Below are 15,418 nucleotides of genomic sequence, written 5' to 3'. Positions count from 1 at the left end.
GGCCGAGCAGTGCACGTATGTTCAGCAGTGGTAGGGATCCTTCTAACCAGTATCAGGACCCCATTTCTGTGGCAGAGCCCGGCTTTCTCCCCCTGCTGAAGGGAGCTATGGGACAGAAGTATATGATATGAAGGGGGAAATTTACTAAAGGAAATTTGTAAAAAATAGGTGTATTTTTATCCAGAAATACACTTATTTTTGACATTTACTATCCCAAAAATACGGCTATTCGTATTGATAGCACATCAATACGAATACGAATTGCCATATTTACGGTATAGTAAATGTAAAAAATAACTATTTCTGGATACAGATACACCTATTTTTTTTACAAATTTCCTTTAATAAATTTCCTCCGAAATATCATCTGTGTATTAAGGCTGCCATACACCATAGCGGTTGCATCTGCTGTTACACCACTATGCGTAGCACTGACTGGGGAAGGGGGGGGATCTCCACCCCACCTACACAAGCTAGTAGACATTGAGATAAATGGGGAAATGTAATACAATGTATCAATGTGCCGATCACTTGCAAGCTATGGTGTTTGCTCTGTAAATCAGAGGTTCCCAACCTTTTTCTCTCCCGTACCCCTTGATTAGGCTTGTCATTTATGAGTACCCCTCCTCTCAATATGAAATATCCACAGACCTTATGAGTGGAAGCGCCTGGTATGCGTGTCCTTATGTAAGGAGTAGTGTGCGGTCAGGAATTGGGCCCCCTGTGTCTGGCCAATGGCTGTGTAATATCTCCGGGGTTCCCGCTAATGCTTGTAGGATTAATGCCGCTGCTTCCTCTCCCCGTGTCAGCGCAGGACAGGTGACCGCTGATGTCTGAGGGCAGTGCCGGTAGCTTTCAGGGGATTGCTGGGCGGGCCAAAGCACGACGAGATGCCGGTGATGGAATCAGAAGTGATGTAATGCGGATCATCTCCATGGCAATGTTACACCTCTTCCACCATCAGGAGACTTCTACCATTACCAATATTATTTACAAGTACCCCTGACTTGTCTGCAGCTCACCCCAGGTTGGGAACCACTGGTGTTAATGATTGTCCCTTTAAACCAGTGGTCAGGGAACTCGGTCCTCATTACCCCACACATGTTTTGCTGGTAACCCAGCAGGTGCACAGGTGTACTAATTACTCAGACACATTTTATAAGCTCCGAAGGTGGAGTTAATTATTTCACTTGTGATTCTGTGAGGAGACCTGCAAAACATGCACTGCGTGGGGTAACGAGGACCGAGTTCCCTGACCACTGCTTTAAACAAACATCAGAGATGGACTAGCGTCCTGCACCTCCAGCAAGCTCAGTGTGTAGAGAAGAGGGATGGGCTGTGGGCAGTAGGAGAAGTTCTTCTTGGGGTGCAGAGAACCCTCACACCATCCCTGCCTTTGTGGCATTATATCTCCAGATTCAGCATCCTCCCGGCGGCAGGGAACGTAGCCACATGTGATACATCACCTGTGAATAGGCTGCATGAGGTGCTGCCGCCTGGGACGCTCACAGAAGATCGGATTGTCATACACTGAAGATGGAGCCGTGTATGGTCACCTTTACAGAATATTAGAGTTCTCTAGATTTCTTAGGGCATCGGAGGCTCGCTGGGCATTATGACCTTTATTTTGGGGGAGGAGAGACGGTGCCATGGTGGGACAATGGTGGCCCTCTGGTCTCCCCTTCACAGGGGGATAGGAAGAGGGGAAGGGGTCTGTATTCAGCATAAATTCCCTCCCCCGCTGAGCGCTGTAGATTCTAGCACTGCGCAGCTCTCCCAGCAGAAAGCATGGGAGAACATGGGCACAGGGTGTGAGATGTTAACACCCCCGACAGGGGGCCTATGGGCACCGCACCAATTACAGATGTCCCCACAAAGCCTTAAGTGTGGCCCAAGGGATTATGTGGCAATATGCACCAGTGTACTCATTACCCACTGACATTTTCCAGGTCATATGTTAGCTGCACTCATTACCCCCTGATCATAGGCGTGGTGGGTGCCAAGGGTGCACAGGCACGTCTTAATGATGCCCCTCCACCCGCACATGATTTCAGCCATTGTCAGCTCTATCTGGTAAACACCACCCGCCACCTCTTTCCCTTTTTCAGAAGCTGGCCAGATGCTGCCAACTGCCTCCTTCCCTCCTCCACCCGGCAGCTGCTACTTTGTCCCTCCTCCACCCAGCATGAGCTCCGTACCCCCTCCATCTGTCACTCCCCCCCCTCCTCCTGGCAGTGAAAGCTCCATCCCCCGTCCACCCAGCAGTGGCAGCTTTGTCCCCACTCCCCACAGGAGTGGCAGCTGGCTCTCCCCTCCCTCCATGGTCAGCTCCGTCCCATATACACTGTGTACATAGCACTATGTGGGCATTGTGTGTGGCACTATTGGGGGTAATATGCGTTGGGGCATTCTGTGTGGAAGCAGTGCTGCTACTGCAGGCATTATGTGTAAGCGGTACTGCTACTGGGGGCATAATATGTGTACAGAGTAGGTGGAACCTGGTCAGAGACGCTCCCCTCTGCTGGATCCCCTGCCATCCGGCACCTGAAGTTCATGTTAAACAAATAAATCAGGATCCAGGATAAGCAGACAGGCGGGGAGTGGTGCCTCAGGGTCTCTGCCACATACAGACCATGAGCCCTTCCAAAAATGGATGGCACCATAGAGGAGACAGATGCTAGAGGTCTGCCTGCACCTATACCATCCGTCAGGGCACCCAGCACTACCCGGAAATGCTGATTCGGCAAGCACTGGCACGGTGTGTGCCTGCATTCCAGAGCAAGGAGGCGAGCAAGCATGTAATCCCTCCTGGCAATGAGCATGTAATCCCTGACAACAAGCATGTAGGCACTTATATGGCACATGTAATGGCCATTATGGTGTGTAATGAGCAATATGTGTGTGGATTAACATAAAATGGGCATTGTGGAATAATGTGTAATAGGCTCTTTAGTGTGGGGCACAATATGTAATGGGCAGTACAGTGTGTGGCACAATGTGTAATGGGCATTAAAGAGTACATTTTTTGCACACTGTCCCTGTTTGTGGTGGGGATTCATTTTGCAGTGCATATACCAGTAGTGCATGCAGGGGGGGTTTCTGAGTACCCAGAAACCCCCCCAGGAGTTTAAGGACTCTCAACTGAAAGCTGAGGGTCCCCTCTTTCCATGGGTCTAAGAATTGTAAAAATTGGCCACTGGGAACCGGAGATATCTGACTTCAAATCAGTGGTCCCTATCCAAGCCTGTTAATTGTTATTTCCAGTCAGATATTTCAGGTTCTTTCTGACTGTTTTTCTGAGGGTATTTTCCAAAAGCTGGGACTCTCCCCCTTTGAAGGACACTAGTAGCTTGTCTCTACTGTTCCCAAAACTAGAGATATCAGCCTTCCAGCAACTGGTTACTGCTCCAGCTCCACACACCTGGTATGTAGTTTTATATACTCGTTGGCAGATTGCTCTGCCTCCTGAACTCTGATCCCCTAGTCCCCAATACCATTTGGTAGGTGGGATTCTCTAGTTTTTCAATTAAAATCTAAGAAATCTATTTCCGGGAACTGGAGATATCTGCAGTCAAGCAAGCTGTCCTCCCACCAGAAAATTATGAACAATAAGCCCACTCCACTATACACCCCTCTTCTGCATAATAAACATCCTCTACCACCCTGGAAGTTATGTATCAGGGCCCCTTCATTCAGCCCAATGCCCCCATCTCCCACCATCTGTGCAGTAAAGGGGTAATTAGTGGAAATGACTGATCCAGGCCCTACATGCTGAGCGGTTGATATAATACCCCCTACCACTAGTGGGACATCAAAGCTTCCTCTACCACTGGAGGATCGGTAGGGGCCCCAATACATCGCTATGCCCAGGGGTCTACACTGCTGTTGATGCCCATGTGTGTGAAATTATATATATATATATATATATATATATATATATATATATATTAGTCCAGGGGGTTCATTAAAGAACCAGGCCGGCTCTCAGGGCCTTATTCGAGTTCACTCTTTCAGACAAAATCCTTCTTAGATGGACAAAACCATGTGCACTGCAGGGGGGCAGATGTAACTTGTGCAGATCTAATTAGATTTGGGTGGGGTTTTACTTCAAAGTGAGATCTATATTGCAGTGTTAAAATAAAGCAGCCAGTATTTACCCTGCAAAGAATCACCAAATCTATTTCTATCTGCACATGTTACACCTGCCCCCCTGCAGTGCACATGGTTTTGTCCATCTAAGAAGGATTTTGTCAGAAAGAGCGAACTCGAATAAGGCCCTCAGGGAGACTGTTCAATGAAATAAAGATACTACACCATTCAGGCAACCACACGCCCGAATGGTGTAGTATCTTTATTTCATTGAACAGTCTCCCTGAGTGCCGGCCTGGTTCTTTAATGAACCCCCTGGACTATATATGATTTTCTGGCAGGGTCACCGGGAGCAATTGGTCATCTATCCGAGTGCCAAACTTGTTGCAAAATTTAAATTATATATATATATTTTTTTTTCAAATATATATTTGGTCTATCTATAATACTGTAACTGACCAGGCATATACTGGGTCACCTAGGTGTCCATCTCCATGCTTTGCTCCGCCCCTCTGGAAACCCCCTTCTGAAAATCCTGCGTTTGCCACTGTATACATCATGGATGACAATGGTACACCCCCTTAGAGAATGGGCTGCACACACCTATGTCCGACACATTTCCCAGGTCACCCAGCAGAAGCACCTGCTAATATCTCACTTGTGCATCTGTGCTGAGAACGGGAAAACATGCAGTTAGGAATCCTTGGGGTCTGAGTTATGGAACCACAGCTGTATATAATAACCCTGTAATCAGATTCATTATACCCATATCCCCAATTACAGGCCGGCTCCCACCCATCCCCCGGTACACTGCTCCATCCTGTGTAACATCTGCAAATCATGACAGACACAGAAACACTGTTACATTATGTTTCTTCAGACAGACGTGGCCCCTGGGGACATCAGATACGTGGCGGCCTAGCATGGTGGAAAGCTATCAGCAAGCTGGACACCAGCGTTACAAACTCCTTGAAGTCCACCCGGCCGTCTCTGTTCTCATCCAGGCCTTCCATGACCTTGTTCACGTATGACGCGTCCTTCATGCCCTGTCAGAGGAAGGGAGATGGTTACACCAGTCCAGGACACCTCGTGTATTAGCTACATCTACAGATAAGGGACCAGGTGGGGGTCCTATGTAAGAAGCCTTAGAACCCTACATTCAGTTACAGGGCTGCAGGTAACCAGGGCAGGGTCACAATAAGCAGCCCCTGCGTGTGGGCATCACCCGTAGGGTTCTTATTCCTGTGGTATACAGTTTCCTCATCTCCCACCAGGCGATGGTACAGACAACACGTTACTGAACATGCCCCAATGCCCCCACAGTGCAGGACCCCCCCCCCCCAGGGCAGTAGAGAACTTAAAGGATCTGCCACTAGGATAACCCTAGAATCCCACAGTCGGGGTTCCCCTGCTTTATGTGCTGGACACTAACACACCCCAAGTGACCCCACTGCCATATGCCCCCACACTAGAGGGGTCTCACCTGTATGGCATCCCCCAGCTGGTCCGCCAGTAGTATCCTCAGCTCCCCCCTGGTCAGAGCTTCCTCCAGTGAGAACTGGTGAAAGACGTCAATCAATCGATTAATGTAGGATTCCAGCTCTGTAGTCGCCATCTCTGGGCTGTGGCTGGGTGGTCGGAGCTCAGCGGTGTGGTACAATATCTAGAAGGGGGAACACGGAACAAGACATCTCCTGTAAGGGATAGATATTCACAGAGACCCCGGGAGATATAACCGGCACAGGAGGATATACTGGAGGCAGTTACAACATAAAACCGGATTCAGAACTGTTTGCAAAGATGCCATTTTCGCAGATGGACAAAACCATGCTGCACTGCAGGTGGGGCAGATGTAACAGGTGCCAAGACAGTTAGATCTGGATGGGTTATATTGTTTCTGTGCAGAGTAAATATTGGCTGCTTTATTCTTACACGCAGTGGCGTAACTATGAAAATAGTGCCCCCCCCCCCCCAGTAAAGATAGCAAACGCCCCACCACCCATGCCCCTGTGCTGTGACGGGAGCCACAGATTTTGTATGCGGTCCTGTCTCCCCTCCTGCTGGTATGAAAACGGAACATTACAAAATGTTCTCCCCAATACAGCAGACAGTTTCAGAACACTCTGCTTTATGGGGGCGGACATTTAATGATGGTCCATTTTCATTTAAGCAGAAGCCAGGGGAGCCGGGACCACTGCGCAGACAGGTAAGTCCTGGCCACAGACGAACAGCATTACAATAGCCCCACAGACCCCCGACACCTGTACTCACACAGTGCCCCCCGCGACAATTGTTACACCACTGCTTAAACCAAACTTCCCAATGTGACCATCTCCAGAAGGGACACATTACGCTGCTCCTGCACTTCCCTCTTCATGTATGATTGCCATCACCTGTGGCGACACCTTTCTTATCAATTAACCTGTTTAGCACAGGTGATGGCAATCATACATTAAGAGGGAAGTGCAGGAGCAGAGCAATGTGTCCCTCCTGGAGAGGGTCATGTTGGGAGGTATGCTTAAACTACAATTTATATTTCAGTTTAAACACACCCCACCGAAAACACACACTATGCACCTGTTACATCTGCCCCACCAACATAATTTGTCCATTTGCAAAAGTTACACGCAGTAAACATTCCAAGTGGAACCACAAATACCAGCCTTCCCACCAGCCCCATTACCTTACACAGTCAGGACACCCAGCTCCCTCAGAGACATGTGGGGTAATGACTGAGCCAGGTATATAAGTACCACCCATAATTGGCTAATGGGATGCACATGTAATTAGCAGTAATTAGTGCACATGCAGCTGCCCTATATACAGCAATAATAATGGCCGTGTCCTCTCAGCAGGAATATAAATGCTGCTTATATATAATAACAGTGATAAGGAGGAGACAAGTCTATTTATGGCCACGCGCTGTCTGTGGTACACAGAGGTATAATCGGCAGCCATGTATATATTGTGGTCACATGACCAGATTACAGGTCACATGGGCTGCACGCGCTGTCTGTGGTACACAGAGGAATAATCGGCAGCCATGTATATATTGTGGTCACATGACCAGATTACAGGTCACATGGGCTGCTCAGAAGCCGGTCAGCGACACAAAGCAAATGTGACCCAAAACATGCCGCTGCGTCGCCCCTTGTGTGCCGACACTTGTATATGTGTGTATGACAGACTGGCGGGTGAGCGGGGTCTCTGCGGGCGTTACAATAGATAACAGGAATGGACTACTGACACCCCATGGGTACGCCGTACAGAGGATATTACCCTGCTAATTGTAAGCTCTGCAGCCCGGGAGCTGATCATTGCCCGTCAGCCATTGGTGAGACTATGGGCGCTGTGTGACTAATGTGTCCCTGGCGTTTGTGAGCAATGGCTGATGGTCATATGTCCCTCACGTCACCAGATCCCGGTGTCCACCGCACAGATTGCGCAGAGAAATCTATAGGTGTGTGCCCAGCCTGAGTCTCACCCCTATAGATATACTGATCCCTGGATGTACGTGTTGCCATGGAGATAAAGGTTAAGTTATAAGTGAACAGCGTTCTGTGGGCCTTATTCTAGTTCACTCTTAGAGGCAAATTCCTTCTTAGCTGGACAAAACCATGTGCACTGCAGGGGGGCAGATGTAACATGTGCAGAGAGATTTAGCTTTGGGTGAGTTATTTTGTTTCTGTGCAGGGAAAATACTGACTGCTTTATTTTTACACTGCAATATAGATCTCACTCTGAAGAAAAACCTCACCAAAATCTACTCTCTGCACATGTTACATCTGCCCCACCTGCAGTGCACATGGTTTTGTCCAGCTAAGAAGGAATTTGCCTCTAAGAGTGAACTAGAATAAGGCCCAGTGTCTCCTCCGTATCACTGTTATGTATAAGCACCATTTATATTCCTGCTGAGAGGGGTAGGGATCCATAGGTCACCAGCATGTTGGCCGACATGCAGAAAGGTCAACATGTAAGTCGACATGGGTTAGCTTGACAGGGTCATTAGGTTGACACAAGCATTAGGTCGACATGGGAGTAGGACAACAGTCAAAGGTTGACATTGGGGTTTTTCACAATTTTTTGGTCCTGAATGTTGACACAGTTGACATGGACACTGAAACATAGCACCGCGTCCCCTCCATGGCTCGCTGCGCTCTCCATACTTCGGGCACGGTGCCTCGCTACACTCGGCACACTATTTTATTCTCGCACCGCGCTCCGTAGTGAATGGTAGGGCATGAAGTACTGTACCGCCTGTTGGCACATTTCACATACAAAAACATGTAACAAGACCCCATGTCCACCTTGTGACTGTCGACCTACCACCATGTCGACCTAATGCTTAAGTTGACCTACAGCCGTGTCGACCGTCCTGCATGTCGACCTAAATGCTGGTTACCCAAAGACCATTTCCCGATGAGAGGACACGGCCATTATTATTGCTGTATATAGGGCAGCTGCGTGTGTACTAATCACTGCTAATTACATGTGCATCCCATTAGCCAATTATGGGTGGTACTTATATACCTGGCTCAGTCATTACCCCACATGTCTCTGAGGGAGCCGGGTGTCCTGACTGTGTAAGGTAATGGTGGTTTCCCCATCATCTTTTATCTTAATGTATATCTGCTTCCCTAACACAGGTACCGCACCATCAGGTATATACCTGGGCTACACCTGGTTCCCCAGCACACAGCAGCCCTGACACAGGTACTGCACCATCAGGTATATACCTGGGCTACACCTGTTCCCCCAGCACACAGCAGCCCTGACACAGGTACCGCACCATCAGGTATATACCTGGGCTACACCTGGTTCCCCAGCACACAGCAGCCCTGACACAGGTACTGCACCATCAGGTATATACCTGGGCTACACCTGGTTCCCCAGCACACAGCTGCCCTGACACAGGTACTGCACCACCAGGTATATACCTGGGCTACACCTGGTTCCCCAGCACACAGCAGCCCTGACACAGGTACTGCACCATCAGGTATATACCTGGGCTACACCTGGTTCCCCAGCACACAGCTGCCCTGACACAGGTACTGCACCACCAGGTATATACCTGGGCTACACCTGTTCCCCCAGCACACAGCTGCCCTGACACAGGTACAGCACCATCAGGTATATACCTGGGCTACACCTGGTTCCCCAGCACACAGCTGCCCTGACACAGGTACTGCACCATCAGGTATATACCTGGGCTACACCTGGTTCCCCAGCACACAGCTGCCCTGACACAGGTACTGCAATATCAGGTATATACCTGGGTCACACCTGTTCCCCAGCACACAGCTACCCTGACACAGGTACTGCACCATCAGGTATATACCTGGGCTACACCTGGTTCCCCGGCACACAGCTGCCCTGACACAGGTACTGCACCATCAGGTATATACCTGGGCTACACCTGGTTCCCCAGCACACAGCTGCCCTGACACAGGTACTGCACCATCAGGTATATACCTGGGTCACACCTGTTCCCCAGCACACAGCTACCCTGACACAGGTACTGCACCATCAGGTATATACCTGGGCTACACCTGGTTCCCCAGCACACAGCTTCCCTGACACAGGTACTGCACCATCAGGTATATACCTGGGCTACACCTGGTTCCCCGGCACACAGCTGCCCTGACACAGGTACTGCACCATCAGGTATATACCTGGGCTACACCTGGTTGCCCAGCACACAGCTGCCCTGACACAGGTACTGCACCATCAGGTATATACCTGGGCTACACCTGGTTCCCCCAGCACACAGCTGCCCTGACGCAGGTACAGCACCATCAGGTATATACCTGGGCTACACCTGTTCCCCCAGCACACAGCTGCCCTGACGCAGGTACTGCACCATCAGGTATAATACCCGGGCTACACCTGGTTCCCAGCACACAGCTCACAGCTGCCCTGACACAGGCACTGCACCATCAGGTATATACCTGGGCTACACCTGGTTCCCAGCACACAGCTGCCCTGACACAGGTACTGCACCATCAGGTATATACCTGGGCTACACCTGGTTCCCAGCACACAGCTGCCCTGACAGAGGTACTGCACCATCAGGTATATACCTGGGCTACACCTGATTCCCCAGCACACAGCTGCCCTGACACAGGTACCGCACCATCAGGTGTATATACCTGGGTTACACCTGGTTCCCAGCACAGAGCTGCCCTGACACAGGTACTGCACCATCAGGTATATACCTGGGCTACACCTGGTTCCCCAGCACACAGCTTCCCTGACACAGGTACTGCACCATCAGGTATATACCTGGGCTACACCTGGTTCCCCAGCACACAGCTGCCCTGACACAGGTACTGCACCATCAGGTATATACCTGGGCTACACCTGGTTCCCCAGCACACAGCTGCCCTGACACAGGTACTGCACCATCAGGTATATACCTGGGTCACACATAGACCCCCAGCACACAGGAAATGATCAGCCTGCTATCCGCAATGTAAGGCTCATATAACAGCTGTCACCTATCATACGGGAATCTGCATTTTATGTCTGACAGTCTATAATGGTGGTGGCCTGACGTGGTTCTAACACTCCATGCTCCTGGAGGCTGATGTGTATGTGACTGGTGGGTTGTCCTTACACCCCTGTTCCAGCAACCCCTCTTGCTCCAGGGCTCCTACCTCTTCCCTAGGATGCATGGACCTTCCCATCCTTTTGTTACTAACCCCCATATCTGCCTCTATGCAGCCTGCTGTCCCACCATCCCACAGCCTAAGATCTCACCCCCTATTGTCATACATCCCCGAGATGCCATCTGAGCTGGTAACCGCCCTGGAGGGAATGATCGATATATTCTACAAATACTCCACCCAGGAGGGTGACAAGAACCATCTGACCAGGGGAGAGCTCCAGAACCTGCTGAAGGAGCAGCTGGTCCTTACACAATGGGTGAGACACCACCTGTAGGACCATTGTGTGCTTCCCACTAATGTCTAAGCAGGACACTAACCTCTAACCTTCTCCCTTCCTTTCAGAACGAGAGAGATCCGGCCTACGTGGAAGCTCTCCTGAAATCTCTGGATGAGAATAAAGATGGAAAGGTGTCCTTCCAGGAGTACGTAGATCTTGTCTCTGGCTTCATTTTGGCTTACCATGAATTCTATGACAAATCATGAAGTCTGATGTTCCTGGTGATGTCTATCCTCTGGTGCCACGCTTCTGTGACTGGTGACCATGTATGGTATCCTCTGGTGCCACGCTTCTGTGACTGGTGACCATGTATGGTATCCTCTGGTGCTACGCTTTTGTATAAATAAAGTGATTTGGAGGATATTTGACCATGTCTTGTTTATAGTACGGAACCTTCATACCTGGGGAGATATAGGAAAGTTGCCCTATAGTATTCAGTGTGACAATGATACCGGGTACAGAATGAATGTGGTTGGCTTCTAGGGACACATTAATTTAGAACATGACTGGTGAGTGACTATAAGGTTGGTGTAGTCTCTTGTTAGAACACTGACGGGCACTAGTAGTTCTTGGTTTATACCATTGGGGGCTGGTATAAGAAGCTTGGAGGATGTTGTCCACACACTGACATGTAACCATGCTATAGCAGATCTTAGTGATATTCCTTACTGAGCCACCTTGAACATCCTGGGCAGTAATGATAGTTATCCTCTAGAGGAGATGGACCTCTAGCACAAGGGTACAGGAGCGTTGAGGCTGAGAACCCAACATGACACATCTGTGCATCTGTCTAGGAAGTAGGGGAGTGTTCTACTGACCCAGCAATATATCCCAGCATGCCCTGCCACAACTGTGCTATCTGGCCATTGTGAGTACAAAATGTAACTTACCAGAGCGGGGTCTCTTGTCTTACCCGTGGTTCTGGCTCTGTGAGAAAGCTCTTCCAGCTATTTATTGTACGCCTGGCATCCCGGATCTGCAGCCCCTCCAGGGATAGCGAAGTTAGTGTTTACCTAACAAACAAAACGTACCTGGATTGTTAGAACTACCTCCTGTCATACACAGGTGCACTCCTACCTCCTGTCATACACAGGTGCACTCCTGCCATACACAGAGCCAGATTAAGGTCTAAATCATGGGTCCTCAAACTGCGGCCCTCCAGATGTTGCCACAGTTTTAACACTCCCTTATAGCAAAACTGTGGCAAGGCATGCTGGGATTTGTAGTTTCACAACATCTGGAGGGCCGCAGTTTGAGGATACTGTACTTGCTTCTTACACATTATGCCACATGGAATGAGACAAACTTCACACCGATTGAGCAAAAATTCACACTATGGCACACAGATGGAGTCAAAATTCACGTTATGCCAGACAGATTAAGGCAAAATTCACATTTTGCCACATGGATTGAGCCAAATACACACTATACCAGGCATGTCCAAACAGTGGCCCTCCAGCTGTTGTGAAACTACATGTCCCAGCATGCCTTGACATAGTTTTAGCATTCCCTAATTGCAAAACTGTGGCATTGCATGATGGGGCTTGTAGTTTCACAGCTGGAGGGCCATAGTTTGGACATGCCTGCACTATACCAAACAGATTGAGCAATATGCTTCATAAATAGGGGCATTGCGCGCCAAAGGCACACATTAAAAATTTACACCATAATGCCCTCTACATGTTAAGCCTCACACCATCATCTCCATTACAGTATGTATTATGCCAAACACCATAATGCCTATTAAAAATTCTGCTACATAAGTGTTGCTTACCTAAATGCTCATTGCCAGGGGTTCCATGCTCATTGCCATGTGGGATTACATGCTCATTGCCAAGGGGGAATACATGCTTGCGGTAACTGGGGGCCAGTTGCCGCCGGGCACAAATGACAGCCATTAATAGCCGGGCAGAGAGCAGGGGGCTGCTAGGCTGTATTCTGAGCACTGCATATCCCGGCTATTTGAAATAATACCCCTTTCATACCAGAAAATGCAGGGAATATGGTCCCAGGATCATGCAGGGACATTCTCGGACTGGCCCCTTTTACACCAGCCTAGTCCCTGCATTTTCTGGTGTGAGGGGGAGAGAAAACAACCCCCGCCCCCTTTTAAACAACCAGCTATATCTTCGGAACCAACTGACCCATTTACATGTAGCCTTCGAATGATTTTGGTCCCGTGAAACTGGGCCGTTTGGTTCCAGAGAAATCTGTCCTCAAACAACATGAACAGCCATGAAATTACATTTCAGAAATGAAAAAAAAAAAAAAATAGTTTTACCTGCAATATCTCTAGAACCAATGAACCCATATGAACCAGGTATCAGATTGAAGGCCCAGCATTTTGGGTTCGACTGAGATCAACCTCGAGTTTCTGTGATGCCGGAGGGGGAACTGGCAGCCGTTGGAATCGTGTGGAGGTCGGAATTAGCGGGTCCCATGTTATCCTATGGGGAAAACGTTCAAGGTTTGCCTGGAAGTATCTCTGGATCCTGGGGGGCTAGCAACGCGGGGCTGGTCTCGTTGGAAAGCCCTGACCCTCAGCTACAAAATGGGCCTATTTGGAGAGTGGGCCTGGAGCAATAGCTCCATCAGGCCCATTGTTAATCCGGTTCTGGCCATACACGGGTGCACTCCGGCCTCCTGCCATACACAGGTGCACTCCGGTTTCCCGCCATACACAGGTGCACTCCTGCCTCCCGCCATACACAGGTGCACTCCTGCCTCCCGCCATACACAGGTGCACTCCTGCCTCCCGCCATACACAGGTGCACTCCTGCCTCCCGCCATACACAGGTGCACTCCTGCCTCCCGCCATACACAGGTGCACTCCTGCCTCCCGCCATACACAGGTTCGCTAACAGACTACAGGACACTAACCCCCGCTATAGGGGTGTCATAAGAGGGGAGGAGGCCCATGTGCAGCTTCCTCCAGCCAGGCCCCTTCCTCTCTGCTGGGAGCCTAGTACCTGCACCCTACAGCGCATGTGTGAACATTTGGGGGGTAGGGGACAATAGGGAGATGAGGTGTAGCAGGGTTGGTAGTGACATCTACCACTTTCACTGTGTACCTCATTCTGTCCATGTCAGGCCGAGCAGTGCATGTATGTTCAGCAGTGGTAGGGATCCTTCTAACCAGTATCAGGACCCCATTTCTCTGGCAGAGCCCGGCTTTCTCCCCCTGCTGAAGGGAGCTATGGGACAGAAGTATATGATATGAAGGGGGAACTTTACTAAAGGAAATTTGTAAAAAATAGGTGTATTTATATCCAGAAATACACATATTTTTGACATTTACTATCCCAAAAATACGGCTATTCGTATTGATAGCACATCAATACGAATACGAATTGCCATATTTACGGGATAGTAAATGTAAAAAATAACTATTTCTGGATACAGATACACCTATTTTTTTTACAAATTTCCTTTAGTAAATTTCCTCCGAAATATCATCTGTGTATTAAGGCTGCCATACACCATAGCGGTTGCATCTGCTGTTACACCACTATGCGTAGCACTGACTGGGGAAGGGGGGGGGGGGTCTCCAACCCGGCTACACAAGCTAGTAGACATTGAGATAAATGGGGAAATGTAATACAATGTATCAATGTGCCGATCACTTGCAAGCTATGGTGTTTGCTCTGTAAATCAGAGGTTCCAACCTTTTTCTCTCCCGTACCCCTTGATTAGGCTTGTCATTTATGAGTGCCCCTCCTCTCAATATGAAATATCCACAGACCTTATGAGTGGAAGCGACTGGTATGCATGTCCTTATGTAAGGAGTAGTGTGCGGTCAGGAATTGGGCCCCCTGTGTCTGGCCAATGGCTGTGTAATATCTCCGGGGTTCCCGCTAATGCTTGTAGGATTAATGCCGCTGCTTCCTCTCCCCGTGTCAGCGCAGGACAGGTGACCGCTGATGTGAGGGCAGTGCCGGTAGCTTTCAGGGGATTGCTGGCCGGGCCAAAGCACGACGAGACGCCGATGATGGACTCGGAAGTGATGTAATGCGGATCATCTCCATGGCAATGTTACACCTCTTCCACCATCAGGAGACTTCTACCATTTCCAATATTATTTACAAGTACCCCAGACTTGTCTGCAGCGCACCCCAGGTTGGGAACCACTGGTGTAAATGATTGTCCCTTTAAACCAGTGGTCAGAGAACTCGGTCCTCATTACCCCACACATGTTTTGCTGGTAACCCAGCAGGTGCACAGGTGTACTAATTACTCAGACACATTTTATAAGGTCCGAAGGTGGAGTTAATTATCTCACTTGTGATTCTGTGAGGAGACCTGCAAAACATGCCCTGCGTGGGGTAACGAGGACCGAGTTCCCTGACCACTGCTTTAAACAAACATCAGAGATGGACTAGCGTCC

The 15,418-nt window shown here is 49.3% G+C and overlaps 2 protein-coding genes across 3 annotated transcripts; one reads left to right on the top strand and one right to left on the bottom strand.

Moving 5' to 3' along the window:
* Nucleotides 1-4,945: 4,945 nt before the first annotated feature.
* LOC146007322 (protein S100-A12-like) lies at nt 4,946-6,813 on the bottom strand. Its single transcript, XM_083145668.1, has 3 exons — nt 6,778-6,813; nt 5,573-5,752; nt 4,946-5,135 (listed from the first exon to the last, which is right to left on the bottom strand). The coding sequence occupies exons 2-3, from the start codon at nt 5,702-5,704 to the stop codon at nt 4,992-4,994; spliced, it is 276 nt and encodes a 91-aa protein (XP_083001794.1). The 5' UTR covers nt 5,705-5,752; nt 6,778-6,813; the 3' UTR covers nt 4,946-4,991.
* A 1,814-nt stretch (nt 6,814-8,627) lies between these two features.
* On the top strand, nt 8,628-11,397 carry LOC146007321 (protein S100-A1-like). Of its 2 annotated transcripts, none has more exons than XM_083145665.1 (3): nt 8,628-8,677; nt 10,813-11,013; nt 11,100-11,397. In XM_083145665.1, the coding sequence occupies exons 2-3, from the start codon at nt 10,873-10,875 to the stop codon at nt 11,238-11,240; spliced, it is 282 nt and encodes a 93-aa protein (XP_083001791.1). In that variant the 5' UTR covers nt 8,628-8,677; nt 10,813-10,872; the 3' UTR covers nt 11,241-11,397. The 2 variants fall into 2 exon arrangements, with proteins under 2 accessions (XP_083001791.1, XP_083001792.1); XM_083145666.1 differs by having other exon boundaries at nt 8,639-8,672.
* The last annotated feature ends 4,021 nt before the right edge of the window (nt 11,398-15,418 follow it).

The sequence above is a fragment of the Crinia signifera genome, chromosome 6, assembly GCF_055691185.1.
Source record: "Crinia signifera chromosome 6, ASM5569118v1, whole genome shotgun sequence".
Classification (NCBI taxonomy): domain Eukaryota; kingdom Metazoa; phylum Chordata; class Amphibia; order Anura; family Myobatrachidae; genus Crinia; species Crinia signifera.
This window is presented reverse-complemented; position numbering and strand designations above follow the sequence as displayed.